The sequence below is a fragment of the Calypte anna genome, chromosome Z (assembly GCF_003957555.1).
Source record: "Calypte anna isolate BGI_N300 chromosome Z, bCalAnn1_v1.p, whole genome shotgun sequence".
NCBI lineage: Eukaryota > Metazoa > Chordata > Aves > Apodiformes > Trochilidae > Calypte > Calypte anna.
In genome coordinates, this window is record NC_044274.1 from 70,886,782 (window position 1) to 70,903,173 (window position 16,392).

General features: G+C 34.3%; 1 protein-coding gene across 1 annotated transcript in view; it reads left to right on the plus strand.

Moving 5' to 3' along the window:
- The window catches only part of ADGRV1 (adhesion G protein-coupled receptor V1), a 285,963-nt gene that overhangs the window by 71,655 nt on the left and 197,916 nt on the right, over nucleotides 1–16,392 (plus strand). Inside the window, exons 28-41 of the mRNA XM_008492118.2 lie at nucleotides 373–453; nucleotides 1,726–1,865; nucleotides 2,295–2,904; nucleotides 3,850–4,065; nucleotides 5,189–5,404; nucleotides 6,627–6,871; nucleotides 7,091–7,272; nucleotides 8,066–8,877; nucleotides 10,204–10,413; nucleotides 12,092–12,222; nucleotides 12,479–12,578; nucleotides 13,578–13,757; nucleotides 14,985–15,139; nucleotides 15,674–15,767. Of these exons, the coding sequence (XP_008490340.2) occupies nucleotides 373–453; nucleotides 1,726–1,865; nucleotides 2,295–2,904; nucleotides 3,850–4,065; nucleotides 5,189–5,404; nucleotides 6,627–6,871; nucleotides 7,091–7,272; nucleotides 8,066–8,877; nucleotides 10,204–10,413; nucleotides 12,092–12,222; nucleotides 12,479–12,578; nucleotides 13,578–13,757; nucleotides 14,985–15,139; nucleotides 15,674–15,767 (3,372 nt within the window). The remainder of the gene's footprint in view (nucleotides 1–372; nucleotides 454–1,725; nucleotides 1,866–2,294; nucleotides 2,905–3,849; nucleotides 4,066–5,188; nucleotides 5,405–6,626; nucleotides 6,872–7,090; nucleotides 7,273–8,065; nucleotides 8,878–10,203; nucleotides 10,414–12,091; nucleotides 12,223–12,478; nucleotides 12,579–13,577; nucleotides 13,758–14,984; nucleotides 15,140–15,673; nucleotides 15,768–16,392) is intronic.

The following is a 16,392-nucleotide window of genomic DNA, read 5'->3' on the forward strand; positions in this document are numbered from 1 at the left end:
TTCATTCACATTTCCAGTTTCTCTATGACAGATCTCAGTTAGATCTCAGACCTAGAAGTGAGGAAGGAGAAATACAAAGAGGGGACACATGAAGGGAAATGAAGAAAAGAGAAAACAGAAATGTGTCTGTTTTCTTTCCTTCTTTCCTCCTGTTGCTATTTCCAATGTCATAAATTAAATAAGAGTTGACATTTACAGTAATTTTTCTGGCCTTTATCAGAAATCCTGTATACTTTCTTATTCAATATTTATGCCTTCCTAGAATACTTCCCTCTCTTTTTGTGTTGTCCAGAAATGTTTAAATTACTTTCTGCTTCTCTTTATTTCTAAATGTATATATGTGTATATATCTGTATGTCTGTCATCTTAAAGTTGCTGAGCTCTTTAGAAATGATGACAGTGGTAGTGGTGATGGGAACATGGATTTCTTCCTTCCAACTGTCCATCAACATGGTAAGCATTTTTGATTAATCCTGCTTTTTATTGCTAACTTTAATGTTCCTCATAAATTACTGTACTGACACAGCTTGTCATAGTGTTACTTAACTGGTGGCTATAGGTGGTTTTAGTTTTCTCATACAGTTCTGTCATAATATTCTTTTTCATTTTAATTAAGATGTAATTTCAATAGCAGTCAGTACTTAGAGTAGCACAGAAAGTAATAAACCATCTAAACTATATTGTTATAAAAAACAGTAGACATGAGAGAAGCACAGTTGCAAAATCAGTCTTTGAAAATTGTTGCACTTTCTGGAGAGAAGAAAAAAAAAAAAGAAAAATTTTAACTTGAAGATAATTTAAAAATTATCTGTTTGTATGCTTTGGTATGTGCTTTATATTACCTTGATTCTCTGCTATCAAGGTATTATATGTGTCAAAAATGCTACTAAAAGCAAGCAAGTTAGATTTTTTTAAAGGACTGTTTTGATTGTTTTTAATTTCTTTTGTTTGAGTTTGTGTCATAACATCCAGAAAACAAAGATAATTTAATACTGAGAGAATTGAAAAAAAATACTAGGTACAGAGATAACATGAAATTGGAAGGAAAACTCTAATCATACAGGACTTCAAATTGCATCCAAATGACCTAAAAATATGAAGTGAGCGTCCATCATCTAAACTGGATAATTTATTCCCCATGACAGCCTAATTTTCAATTTTGTTTGCAATTGCAAGGATTTTAAGTTTGAGTCTGAGAGAAAAAATGTGATTTATCCACTTTTTGTATTTTCCTGGGTTTTTTTTGTTTTCTTAAGTGCCAGACTCTTAATCTCTCAGCAGCAAGCTATCTCACCCAAGACAATCTTTTCAATAGTAGGATTACCAACATGTTTTTTATTTTGCTTTTCTTTCCATCTTATGTTAGGATGAGACCTGCATTCATCTATCTGCTTACATTGTGGTTTACCATGTAATTGCCACCATCCAAAGTTCTGGTCCATTTTCATTCATTAAGCCTGTAATTTTCTTTCTGTTCCTCCCTTAATATATTCCTATCCTGTTGCATAGTTCCATAGAAGGGCTGCCAGGACTGCATTGTTGAAAGATCATGCATTTAAAAAAAAAACAAAAAACCCCAAATCAAGACCAGCACGGCTACTGCAGTCATGCTTTCCCATGTATTTTATTTATTTTTTAAAAAATCTGTTTCTTTAGCTGTTTTGTTTCATGAAAGAAGAGAAGCTAGGAAAAAAAATAACTCTTTTTGGAACTTGCACTTAACAGCTAGCTTGGGAATTGCATCCCACATCCTTGTGACTATTGAGGCTTCTGATGACGCCCATGGTGTGTTTGAGTTCAGTACTGAGTCACTCTCTGTAAATGGAACTGAGCCTGAAGATGGAGATAGCAGTGTTGTGCTGCAGGTTAGAAAGCTTCAAGTCTCATATTTATGTGAAGTCCACTTTTCTGTCTGTTTTCACTAGATGTTCTGCAGTGGTTTTGCTATAACTCTGTAGTTTTTATAACAACCTTAATCGTGCACATCTGTTTTTCCATTTCATTCTGTGTTTCGTAATGTGTATCATTCAGCTTGAAGTAAAAATGGTGCAATAATAATATCCACAGGTTTAAAACTATTTCTACTTGTTTACATTTGAGGTGCCACTGTCTCAAAATAACAGTGTGGATGATAACAATGAATACAGCAAAGCTGAGGCAATAAAGATTGCACTGTTTTTTAGAAACACAAATTTATTTTAATCCATTATGTCATTGTCTTAACTCTGCCTCGTCCTTTTATGTTTTTCTTCCCGTAGAACAAAATTAGGCAGATCTTTCTATTTTTCACTTAGGTTGTAAGAACTCATGGGGCCTTGTCCCAGGTGACTCTGCATTGGATTGTAGCCTGTGATTTTGCCAAAGACTTGATCTCCACAGATGGAAATATAACGTTTGATGTTGGCCAAGCAAGAGCAAATATTACAGTGCAGATTTCTCCTGATGAAGTTCCTGAGTTGGATGAGGTGTTTTCAGTTTTGATCATCAATGTCTCCAGCGGTCGCCTTGGAAACCAAACTAATGCAACACTAACTATTTTAGCTAATGATGATCCGTACGGAGTCTTCGTGTTTTCTGAGCAAAACAGACCAATAAAAGTTGAGGAAGAAACAAAAAATATCTCCCTGACCATAATAAGGCATGGAGGTCTGATGGGTACAGTGCTGGTAACATACAGGACTGTTGGAGATGATGAAAAGTTATCCTTCCTTCCACTTGATGTTGTTAGAGCAACAGAGGAAAAAGATTATATACCCATTACAGGTTATGTGATCTTCACAGCCAATGAAAGTGAGGCCACAATATCTTTGCCTATTTTGGATGATGATGATCCTGAGAGGTCAGAATCTGTTTTTGTGGAGCTAAGCAATATTGTTTTGATTGAGAAAGTACAGGATCGGCCAAGTAAGTATCTTACCTATGTAAAAGCTACAACTTAAATATGAAGGGTAGTGTTTATATTTAATGGGATAAAATACAACAAGTTAAATGATAAAAATTTTACTTCTGCCAAACTCTGTATAGTTAAGAAGTCTTTGGCTTGTCAGCCTTGTATGCTGTTGGGATACATTTCCTTTAGCACTGTATTTTTTCAGGGATACACAAACATTTCCTTATCTCTTTTGCATTGCCTTATGCAAGGTCTTTCATGCTAAATATGTTACTCTATTAGTGTTGTGCACTAATAACTGTTCATCTAGTCTAATTTCTGTAAAGTATTAGGAAATAACTGGCCTATTTTTGTTTACTGAAAGACAAAAAAATATATTTTTTTAAAAAGTGGTGCAGAATTTTAAAAAGTGGGCACATTTTGCTTTTTTAAAATGTTTGCTTCATCAATCATTCAGATGCATTCGGTTCACCACAGTGTGATTTGTGCTTCAGAGCTTCTTGGCATCTCTTAATTGCTGCCCTCCCAGAATATTAATCTTGATGCTAAGGGAAACCTCAAATGTAATTCGTGGAATTTTATTTATATTTTTTCACAGCAAGTGTTAAAATTAATTTCTTCTGACTTGTGTTAATCTTCCGACTGGCCTTATAGTTAACTAGATAAATAAACAAATTATTTCACATTACCTTGTCTCTTAAAAAACCCACAATATTATGGCTTATATGCTTCACAGCAGGGTAGAATAATAAGTTATTAAAAATGGATTTTTCTGCCAAAATATAGTTCACCCACCAAAACTTTTTATTTTATTAATTATATTTTGTCCATTCCTAAAGAATATAATTTTGTTGAAAGCTATTGGCAGCTAACCACAAAACTCATGTATGTCTTTGAATTCTACAATCATTGACAGTGAGCATCTCAGGCACACCTTCACTGTTTTTTTTGTGTTTCAGTTGAAAATTCTCCTCGACTTGGATTAGTGAGTGAGACAATAGCACATGTAATTATCAATGCCAATGATGATGCTTTTGGAACACTTCAGCTTTCAGCTTCAATTGTGCGAGTTGCTGAAAATTATGTTGGACCAATCATTAATGTGACCAGAACTGGGGGGATATTTGCAGATGTTTCTGTGAAATTTAAAGCTATGCCAATAACTGCAACAGCTGGTAAGAAATCAGAACAACAGAAATGTGCAGTCTATGTTAAAGTGGAAACTTTACACTTTAAGCAGTAAAAACAAAAAAAAAGTGCATTGAATGCAGTATTATGTGTCAAGTAAAAAAAAAAAAAAACGTAGTAAGACATTTAGTGACTTTGCTTAGGGAAAAGGAACCCAAGCCCTGTGGAAGAGTCCATGCATCATCTTTTAAAAAGAGAAAATAAATTTGAAAATACTATAGTTGTGTACTGAATAGTCCTTATCTACATATTTAAACTCACCACACATTATTAAGGTGAGCTTATTGAAGAGGAAGTGATAGCTGGGGACTCAGCTGTAAAACAAACAGACAAAAATCCATGAAAACCAAAGAAGACTTTGAACTTCTAAAAATGGAAGGCTAGGTTCTCCAGTTGGTCCCTGCTAGAAAGAAAGCACATAAAGAAAGGAGCAAACTTATGGAGTGTGCAGAGCCAAAACCACTTAGGAAGTTATAAATAAAACCCACTACAGAAATCCACCTGAATAGGTGTGTGTAGATGATCTGAGAAGTGTTATTTTAGTTTACTTTTTATGTAACAGACTTTTATAAAGAAATGTGTAGCTAGATTGCTGTTGGAGTTTGCTTCCAATTAGTTTCTGAAGCAGAACCATTATTTAGTGTATCAGAGTTGTTCCTCTGCACATTCTCAGAGACAAATTTGCTCAGAGTGAGGTCCAAACACAAAACGTGCCCTGTACTGCAATCTATTTTGACAAAGGTGCTTTTGTTCACTTTTATCTTGGAAAGCCAGAAAGCAATTAGAAATCAAAGACAGAAACCCCTTGATGGTGTGACCTTGTCAATGGAAGACAATAATGGACCTTTTGTAACTAGCCCTTGGTCTCATAGTGCAAACTCTGTTGTGGCCAAGACAACTTTTGTTTTAATCCAGTGGGAAATAAAAAGGACTGTGTTGTCTGGGTCTGAAAATAGAGGAAAAAAACTGCAAAATAAAATATAAAAACATGGAAGGATTCATATGTAAGCCATAGGAGAAGTATTAGTGAGGATGTTAGAAGAATGAACCATTTAATATTATTATTCTGTGGTTTTAATTGTTTTGGGTTTTTTTCATCTACAAATCTAGGCGAGGACTACAGTGTAGCCTCATCAGATGTTGTCTTACTAGAAGGAGAAACGAGTAAAGCTGTGCCAATTTATATAATTAATGATATCAACCCTGAAGTTGAGGAGTCGTTTTATGTTCAGCTGCTGAATCAAACAACAGGAGGAGCCTTGCTTGGATCTTTGACTAAGGCAATCATAATTATTGAGGCTTCTGATGACCCTTTTGGATCCTTTGGTAAATGAGTCTTATTTGCATATTTTCTCTCTTCTGTGAACATTTTTATTGCAGATTTGTGCATGAGCTGTTACTTGGCAACAGAATAAAAACTTTCAGCAGACAAAGAGGAACCCTGGATGAAGACAGTAAAGGAAAGATAAGATAAACTAAATATAAACATGTAATTAAGGAGTAATGGTGCTTTTATATAATAAAATTGTATTTCTTAATCAGTTGATACAAGATTTTGGAAGATGCATCGATGCATTTTAGTTTACTTATTTATTTTTTACCTATTCTAAGTGCTGCATTTCTTCATACGCTTAAAGAAAAATCTGCATTCTACTATCTGCTGTTTAAATATTTTGGTATCTTTGTTTTACTAGATAGATAGATAATTAGCCAAAGCAGATTTTAAAATCTGGATAAACCAAAAAATATGAAGAGAAATTAAATTACATTCTCTTATTTTCTGTTGAGTACTAATTTTTTTTCTTCTGCTTGATGTTACAAATAAAATTAATTGTGTATACTTTCCAAAATCAATTTTATTACACAGGTTTTGAGAAGAGTTTTGTAAATTAAAAAAAATTCAGGATATTTTAGAAATCCTTTTTTCATTGTCATGTGTTTTTTGGTCTTGTTTTTCCCCTGCCTTCTCCTTTGACTTACCCTTTTGTCCCTTTGGTACCCTCTTAATTACTTGTGTTCCCCTTAATTGGTAGAAGAAGGTAGAGAAAAGAAAGAAAAAACATCAAAAATAAATAATCCTAGATGGACATTTAATTAACTTAATTCTTAAATCCTAAAAGTTAAGTACAAGGAAGACTTCTACCTGAAACAACTTTAGGTGGAATGCCTTGACTTATTTCTTTCAGTAAGTGACCTGAAATCTACTCAAGATTTTCCTTTGTGGGAATAATAATGAAATCTTCTTCTGAGAGCTTAGGTATAGCCCAAACTATGGTTATGTAGAAATAAAGTTTTTGGATGGGGGCTTAATTTTCACACTTATTTTCCCTGTACAAGAAAATATTAACATACAACATTTACTTTCAATAAAAACTGAGTCTCCTGTGCAATGAAACGCCACCAAGTGAAACAGAACTATGTATTCCACATTCACTTTCATTGTTTCATTGCTAATGAAATATCACCAAGTGAAACAGAACTATGTATTCCACATTCACTTTCATTGTTTCATTGCTAATGAAATATACCTCTCTGTGCTGTCCTTCAGTTTTTCAGATTACTGAATTCACTGTGGAGGAACCTGAATTTGGGTCAGTCACCATAAATCTGCCAATAATCCGCAATGCTGGGACTCTGGGTAATGTTACTGTTGAGTGGGTTGCTACCATTGACGGGCAACCTGCCGATGCGGACCTGCGGGTCGCCTGGGGTAACATCACTTTTGCCCCTGGGGAAGCCATTCAGATGCTGCTGCTGGAAATCTTGGCTGATGATGTTCCAGAAATAGAAGAAGTAAGTAAGGCAGTTACATCTGTCTCCAGTACTGAAAACAAGAGTTTTAACTCGTTATATGAATTTTTGCGAAGAAAAACGAGGAGTGTTCTGGTAGGAAGGTGAAAGAAGTTTCAGATTTTGCTTTGCTTGTGATTATTATTAGAAATACTGAAAATTGTTTGGCTGCATTATTTCTTTTTCTTTTCTTTTCTTTTTTTTTTTTTTTTTCTTTTTGAGATTGTCCGTGTAGAATTAACTCAGGCCTCCAATGGTGGTGCTATTGGGGTAGATGGAGTGGCAAATGTTATAATACCTGCCAATGATAATCCTTATGGCACAGTTTTCTTTCATCAGTCCTTATATCGAATTCAGGAGCCACTAGAAAGAAATTTGCTTGCAAATATAACAGTCAGGCGAAGGTTTGTATAATGTTTGCTTTATTTATATAAATTGCTTTTTCTTTTTGCTTGTTTGTTTGTTTGTTTGTTTTGGCTATGATTTCAAACGCCATTCTCCTCTTTTATAAATACTTGCATCAGTTTCTTGATCTGCCAGCTCAACACATCTTTATTTTATATGCAGTGTTTTTGAGCTAGATGTCTGGTTCTTAGAAATATACACAAAATACTTAAATGTAATATATATTTTAATTTACAATGCAAACCTCATGTACACAGCATTCTGGAAGTTTCATTTTTGCCTATTTAATTATCCAGTCCTTTAAATATGCCAGTGGTCTGCTCCTGTGTTTTAAACTGGAGGACAAAAGTACTCAACACCTTGTGAGATGGAATGAAACAAGAAAAGGAAAAGAGGTTTCATTCATGTGATATGATATCCTGAGGACACTCAGGAGGAAAGATGACAAGGTTGAGCAGCACAGGGTTTTTTTTCATTGCCAGCCCTAAGACTAAATTAATTCCTGGAAACAAGTGTTTGCAAACATGCATTCTTAACAGGCTACTACTCAAGCTCTAAATAATCAAACTTTCTATATAGAAAAAATAATAGCTCAGTTATTCTAGTACTAGCTTCAAGGGAATCCACTTCAATTAGTTATTTGGAACTTCCCAGCAATTCAGAAAGAGCCAGTCAGTTGTTTGGGTTTTTTTTACTGTTATTCTGTTAATACTGTTATTATTAAACCAGAAACATAGAGAGTATAAGGCATACTTCATCAACTAACATTACTTCTGTATTTTAATCTTTTAGTGGGGGAAAGTTTGGTCAGCTGCAGATATTTTACGGCACTTCAGAGACTGATGTGGTGGCTCTTGCCATTGAGCAAGGTCAGGATATCCTGGCCCTTTATGAGTCTCCAGTACAAGGAATTCCTGACCAGCCATCCAAAATCAGAGTGAATGTATCAGCAGCAAGTGACCCACTGTATGCCTGTGCAACTCAGTGCCTAAAAGAACAAGTGTGTTCAGCCTTTACATTTTCCAGTGCCTCTGAGATTCCTCTCTGCCTTTGGCTGACATCAGACATCAGCCCATTAACTAACACTTCAGGATTCTGGACCTACAAGAAAAACATCACCAGTACATCTGCTCTCTTTAGCACACAAGCCATTGCTGGTAGTGATTATGAGCCTGTAACAAGTCAGTGGGCCATAATGCAGGAAGGGGAAGAGTTTGCAAATCTCACAGTCACCATACTCCCTGACAGTCTGCCAGAGCTGGATGAGAAGTTCACTATCTCCCTTTTGAAAGTTGAATTAATGAACATCACAGCCAGCTTAAAAAACCAACCAACTATAGGACAGCCAAATACTTCCACAGTTATCATAATGATGAACGGAGATGCATTTGGAGTGTTCAAGATCTACAGCATAAGTCCCAATACAACAGAGGATGGTCTGTATATTGAAGTAGAAGAACGTCCTCAGACCAACGTGCAACTCATGATACACAGGACAGAAGGCAGCCTGGGACAGGTTACAGTGGAATGGAATGTGGTTGGTGGAACTGCCACCCCAAACTTGGATTTTGTAGGTGCTGGTGACATTCTGGTGTTTGCTGAAGGTGAGGCAAGGTTTTGCACTGGCTTCTGTTTTATCAAACTAAAGAAAAGCAAAAAGAACCAGACATGTACTCAGCCCTCTGGATGTTTGATAAACAATATCTTACTCTTACGACAAACCTCCCTGAATGCTCAGAATGCTTAATCACAGCAATGTTGTCCCTATAGTTGTGTTGCAGAACTACACAGTGGTAGTAAAAAAAAAAGAAAAGCAAATATCTAGGTATATTTTTCAGAAATATTGCAATGTGCATTATGAAGGTTACCTTTTTATGGAAAAAATAATTAATAATAACACTGAAGGTAGTTGCTTGTATCAAGGATAATGAAAGTAAGAATCAGGCCTAACTGGTAGTTAACCTTCAGTCAGTACAGCACTAATTTTTCAGGGTGTTTCTTTTTAGATTCTGAGATTGTATTGATTTCATAACAGCATATTAAAAAAATATACAAAGAGGATGAACAAGTCAGTGGCAGACATTACTCAAGTACCATGAAGCATGACAAATACATTTTTAATTTCAAAATCTGATTTGATTGAACAGTTACTTTGAAAGCAATGTATGGGAGTTTAGTAAAGATTCTAGCATGGTAGCTTGCTTATAAATCATCTGAACTCAAAGGAGGACTTTCCAGCAGTGATTCGGAGGCTGACATATAATCACATTAGTGGTTAAATGTTTGGAAAAACTGTTTTCAAAATATTTTGAAAGATAATGCAGAAGGAAATGTGTGTACCTTTTAAACTTATGTTCTCATCGTAAAACACAAGTTAAGCACATGCACTGAGCAATAGGATTGTGTATAAATGGTGATTCCTTACAAAGCCTGGCAATTGATTGTGTTTATTGTTTACATTAGCATTCTTTGATAGTCCAGAACACAAGAACTAACATGATCACAGCCAATTGCAATGCATTCCTTGGGCCAGTAAATATATTCCAATTGAGTGTACATAGTTGTGTATATGGTACATCAGATAACTTATGTACTTGGTAACTCTTCTTTGCAACAATGGTATTGCATTCTGACTCAGAATTTTTAACACAAGTAAGGACTGTAGGTGTCAGAAAATATATTTACAGGGGTAATTTCTACATGGTATATTTAATAATCTGACAGTTGCATTGGCCTCATTCAAATTTTCAATAAGTCTTGAGCAAAACCTTGTAATGTCAATCAGTAACTTCTAGACAGGTAAATATATAGATATGCTTTATGTCTTATTTCATGTTTTTAAAAATATTTCCTACTAAAGGAGATGATTAAATCTTCTTCGAAGGTGATTTCCGTGTGCTTGCATAAGTATAAATATGTTCTCCTTGTAGGGGAAACAAAAAAGGTGGTCACACTGACCATTTTAGATGATCCAGAGCCAGAAGATGACGAAAGTATCATAATCAGCCTGGTCCATACTGAAGGAGGGAGTCGGGTTCTGCCCAGTTTTGACACTGTCACAGTAATTATTCTGGCAAGTGACAATGTGGCAGGAGTTGTTAGCTTCCAGACAGCCTCAAGATCTGTTATTGGCCGTGAAGGTGGGTTCTTTTTGTTGTTAACATTCAATTTGTTAAACATCAGCTTCCGCCTCTGTGAGTTCTGTTGATAATGACTCACTTGTATCACTGTTCAGAAAAGTCCAGCAAGCAGAGATTAACCACATTTCTTTCTTTGAATTTTTAACTATTCCAAGAATAGCATTATATGAAATTAATGGAAAGGATGACTACATTATTTCCAGTTTTATATATCATCATCTGTGCTTTCCTTTTTTCTGAAGATCATGCCATGCCTCTCTTGGGACTGCATTTCAAACTTCCTGTTAGCAAATTTTTTTTTTTAGTTAAACTGTATTCCAGAACCATATGCAAAGCTCACCACACACACCTGTCAGCAGTCATAAGAAAATCTCATCTATCAGTGACTTACAACTGACTTTACATCTTCTAGAAAATATTCTCACAGAAAAAACAGAGTCACATCTTCCCTCAGTAATCTGCTGTTCTAAAATTTTCTGTTTCTTCTTTTTCAATGGCAGATTATTTAGGAATGTAGTAATCTTGCTGTCATCACTCAGTCATGGCATTTGAGAAAGAACAATAATAATTGATATGGACCCAAGGGCTGAGCACCCAACTGGTGCTTTAAAAGGGCATTTTGCATGTTTGATATCAGGTTTGATGCAGTCTTGCATAAGATAAAAACAGTGCTAATTGTGATTCCTTTCAGCAGCCATTGCTGGTATCTCAGGGTATAACACTATCATATTTCTCTGACAGAGAAATTCATGGGCAGGGAAAGTTACCTAAACAGAAATTTGATGTCCAGTAACATGTGCATTACCTTTTAAGTTTAAAGAAAAAAAAAAGCTTTGCTCAACCATATGCGTTCCTTTATTTCTCCACTTAACAGTTCTGATCCACCTGCCAAGTCAGCTGCAATCTGCTAATAAGCACAAGGAATTAATACAAACTGTCTTGTTCCTGAAGGTTATGGTGGCCCTGAATACTTTCCACTGGCTTAATATCACCTGTTAATATTTTAAAATTTTAATTTTATATAAACTATATAATTATTCCAATTTTATATTCATTTTTGTTCCAGGTAACTTATGTATTTTTTTCTTATTTTTCCAAAGATTTCTAAAGATTTTACTCCTTTTATATAAAGTGCTCACTGAGCTGAATGTTATTCATATGAAAAATAGCATAATCGCTTCTTATAAATGTACATGGTCAATTGATACTGATTATACAAGAACTTATAGTAAATGATTTGGTTTTGAACATTTTATTGGGAAAACTAAAAATTGTTAGCTTTTTCCTATGGTAGAAAATTATTTGTGTTATGGCTGGTTGATTCAGTATTAACTATTTTGTGTAGTTTACAGACAGGTATTTTTCTGTTTATGCATGTTCTGATAGGCATTTGCTGTCTAAAATACTCATCTGTACCACTTTTCCTCATATTTTGGTAGTTCTTTCCAAGAGTGATCTAAAACTAGAGGAAACAGGAGGAATGTTTAGGTTTGGATATTTTGTTTTGGTATTAAAAATAAATGTGTTATATAACTACTGTAGAAGTCACTATTAAAAGTACTAACATCTTTCAGGAAAAATTATGTTGAGTGCTATGCATGGTTTTTTGTGTCTCATTTTTATAATTGATACGTAAGAGAGGAAACCTCCAACATTTTTTCTTATTCTTTGTTCTTAGGAGAACAACTACAATTCCATGTTGTGAGAACTGCCCCAGGACTAGGAAATGTGACTGTTGAGTGGAAGATAGTTGGGCATAATGTAAAACAAAATTTTGACAAGAGTTCTGGGGTACTCTTTTTCCCTGAGGTAAGGCCAGAAGCAAAGCTAAGAGGTACAGGAAAACACAGTAATTAGAACTCAGCTGACAAAGCTATTTGGCTTTTATAGCAGCCTTTAAATGTTGATCTGATTACTTACTTTCTCCTTTGCTCTTGGAGTTCCAAACTGGAGGGTATTTATAGTTTTAAGTACCTTGACTTTACATGTCTTATAGGTGTTCAAATTGCACGATACTTCTATCTTATACAATATTAACTAATTAATTTATCAAATAAATAATTAGGAGACACTGAATACAACATTGTATGTTCACTTGCTGGATGACCATATTCCTGAAGAGAAAGAAGAATATAGAATCATCCTATACAACATCAAAACAGAAGGTAATGCAAAACCTGCTATATCTTAAAACCACTATTTATTGGTGTAATATTTTTTATGTGCTAATCCATTCTGAAAGTATAGAACTGTGCATACTGCAACTGGTGTAAACATAGCTCATTCACATTTTATTGAAACATCATTATATATCTGTATCATATATCTATAAAATGCTTTATCTTGTATATATATATATGTATACATGTATATATGTGTATTTCCTCAGTTGGTCTTAAAATGGATTTAACTCTGCCTGTTAAATACAGTGCTTATTTGCTTTCATTTAACTGCATATAAATGAGCTTTAACTGAGCTTTCTAATGGACTCCCTACACAGTTGCCATGAAATACATGGTTATTTGTACCTTTGAAGTAATCTTGTTAAGCTGCAAGCTGACTTCCTGATCTTTCTAAGAATTCAAAGAGGTCAAGATATCATATTCTTTGCATTAGAATTATAATGGTAAAAGAAGCATGAAACAGCATCTTTCTGAAGTCATCTTTGTTCAGCTGAATTTAATATCTGAACACCAAACTAGCCAGGACGTGGATCGTGCTCCTTGCTAGGTGCCTTACCAAAGTGACAGAATAATCTGTTGATTCTTGTAGTCTGTCAGAATAAGCATAAATGAACACACCAACCATTATTCATCAAGGGAACACTTTGAAGAGGCAGTAATTTCTTAATGGAATGGTTCAGAAGTTGAATATTGTTTTTACTGTTGGATTTGATTCCTGGGAAAGCTTTCTCATTTCTTAATAAATTTTTGTAACTCTATACTTAGTCTGCATACAATTTCTGTTGTGATCGCATGTTCCTGTATACTTTATAGAATGTGTGTATATATATATATATTCCACATCATTCATAAACTTCAGTGCATCATGCACTTGGTTTAGCACTGCTCCTGTCATTCGGATGCAAAAATGTCAGTAAAATAAGACAGAAAAAACTGGATGCATAACAATTTATTCACTGTAGGCTGTAAATTCTTTTTCAGGAGTTTCTTCTTCAGGTGCTGCTGTTTTGGATAGTCAGGGATATGAAGCTGTACTGACAGTAGAAGCCAGTGATGAACCACATGGAGTCTTGAATTTTGCTTCCCCATCCAGAGTAATTTTAACTCCCGAAGAAAACAAAACAGTTCAACTTTTTATCAACAGAGAATTTGGATTTCTAGGTTTGTATAACAACTCCAAAAAAAAGACCCATTCTGTTTTGGTAATCATTAGGCAAATGAAAGCCATGACAGAGAGAACGGAAATCTTGAAAAATCTTGAATTCAGGTGTCATACTTTCAGAACTTCTTTGCATCATTGCAGCCTTAATGTCTAGTGCATCTTCTGAAATTGTTTGTCTCTGCAAGAAGAAATAAAAACCGTACAAGTTGTACTTAATTGTTAGGTACTTAGGTGTATTTAATTCCAGAAAACAGTATTGTGCTGGAAGCAAAATTGTTTTCTTGTGTTTGTTGCCTGCAAATTTAAACGTATACTATGAGGTAACATGTAATAATTTTCTATTTATCATTGTAGACTATAACTAGACCTAAGTAGCAATCTCTTAGTTTCTTATGTTGAGTCTGTTTCCAAGTGAAGTGACCAGCTGCAATGAATATGCATGATCTGGACAATTGCAGAGGCATTCAAATGAAATTTCTGTGTTTTCCCATTGCTTTTTTAATACCTAACTTACTTTTTGGACATTATTCAGGAAATTAATGCTTTAAAATAGATGTCCACGGTAAATCAGACCTCCTTTTATTAAAATCCATCATTATTTATTAAAATTAAGATGCTTTTACACCTTACATTTTATTTCATACAAACTAGGTTTAAATGTCATCTGTCATTTTATCTCCAGGATCACTCTTATTAAATTTGCAACTAGTAAATTAGTGAGACATGGCTTTATGATAAAATAATTGTCTAAGTTTTTCCCCTAGAAACATTTATCAGTGTGTCCCCCAGTTGCATTTTTTATTTAATTCTATGTCAATCTGCCTAGGAAGGAAACCAGATTTATTAAGGTGTATTTACCAGCACTCTCTTTAGAGTCTCTCTTAGATATCAGTTCTGTTTCCCTTGGCACAAAACTGATGTTAATATCTAATACATTAGATATTCCAAGTGGTACTGCAGCAATGTAAAATTTGCAGCCCACAGCACCTCCAATATCTGAATATATTTGATCCTAATGTTTTTTGAGTCCTGGTGGACAAGTCACCAAATGCTGGACTGAAAGCACATTAAAAACAGTAAGAAAGTTCCATTGACTTCAGATTAATCTTTCAATCCTTCTGTTCTGGGGTTAGGTTTTTTTATCCTGTTTGATCTCTTTTGTCTATTGCAGTGAACATTACATATGAACTGATAAAAATCCTTTTTCTTTGTCACAAATTAAACAGGTGCTATCAATGTTACATATGCCACAGTTCCAGGAATGCTCCCCTTAAGTAATGAGACCTTGGCTGAACCAGGAGCTGATTATATAGCTGTCTCTGGCTCACTGGTTTTGGAAGAAGGAGAAACTTCAGCTGCCATAAATGTCACTATTCTAGAGGTAAACTCTAAACCTGCTTGTTCTGTATGACATCAGAAGAGTAATATTTTGAAACATAAAGCTTACAACCTGTATATTACTTGAAGCTATATATTTCGTTTTCATTTAGAAAGATCTTTTTTTTTTTGTTATCTTTTTGTTAAAAGCACAGAAGAAAAAAATATTAAGAGAAATCAGCTATATCCATACATAAATTAAATTTAGCTGTCTCATTAAGATTTTACTGTCTGATATTCAGAACATTGTGATTCACTGCTTGCTGCAGGCTCTGTGGTTGGGGTTTATGCCTTTAGAACTAGACAGAAATTTATTCACAGGAACAGTTTAGTGTCACCAAAGAGTCTTTTTCACTAAATACAATGTCTTACTTCATAATTCGTTCTAGGTAATTAAATTTGTACTCAAAAGAGCATTTTAGGAAAATGAAAAATAAAATAAGTCTAGAGACTTCCAAAATGTTACTTTTTTATGACTGCTGTGACTGTTTCGTACAGAAAAATGAAAAATAGAATCTACTGAATTTGTTATTTGCAGGATGATGAACCAGAGATGCAAGAATTCTTCTTGGTTAATTTGACTTCAGTGGAACTCATCATGAACCATTCAACTGTATCTCCACCTAGGCTGGGTAAAAGAATTAACACAGAATTATCTTTGGTTTTCCTTTTATATGAAAAGCATGCAGATTATATTACTCCAGCATATTATTTTTATTTCATTTATCAACTATGCCAAAACTCTGCATTCCGAAAGAAATATCATAGAATATCAAACACTCATTATTACACTTGCTTCTTACTTTTTTAAAGTTCTGTAAAGATGGCAAGTTAATTTTCTGAGTTATTAGCAGTTGTAGAACACAATTATCTGAAAAGTTTTCTTGGCAATGTCTTAATCCAATTTTCATTTACTGAGTAGATAATGGAAACTAAAAATTTTTAAAATTCTTAATGTAATCACTTCATTAACTCCTTTAAAGGTCTCTTTATATTACTCTATCAGATTTACTTTTTGGATTCATGTCCTATGGTTTTCCTGCTCTTATTCTGAATTTCATTTATTACCTGCTATGTTAACTTCTTATTCTGCTTCTGAACTTATTACTGAACTTATTAGCATAGTTGCAATTGGCTTTATGGACAGCTGGATTATCCTGTGGTACTGCAGAATAGTTATAGTTGTTATTTCTAACATCTTCCTTGATTCTTTTCCCTTTTCTTTGCATGCCAATAGAAGTGACTGAGTTAATTCGT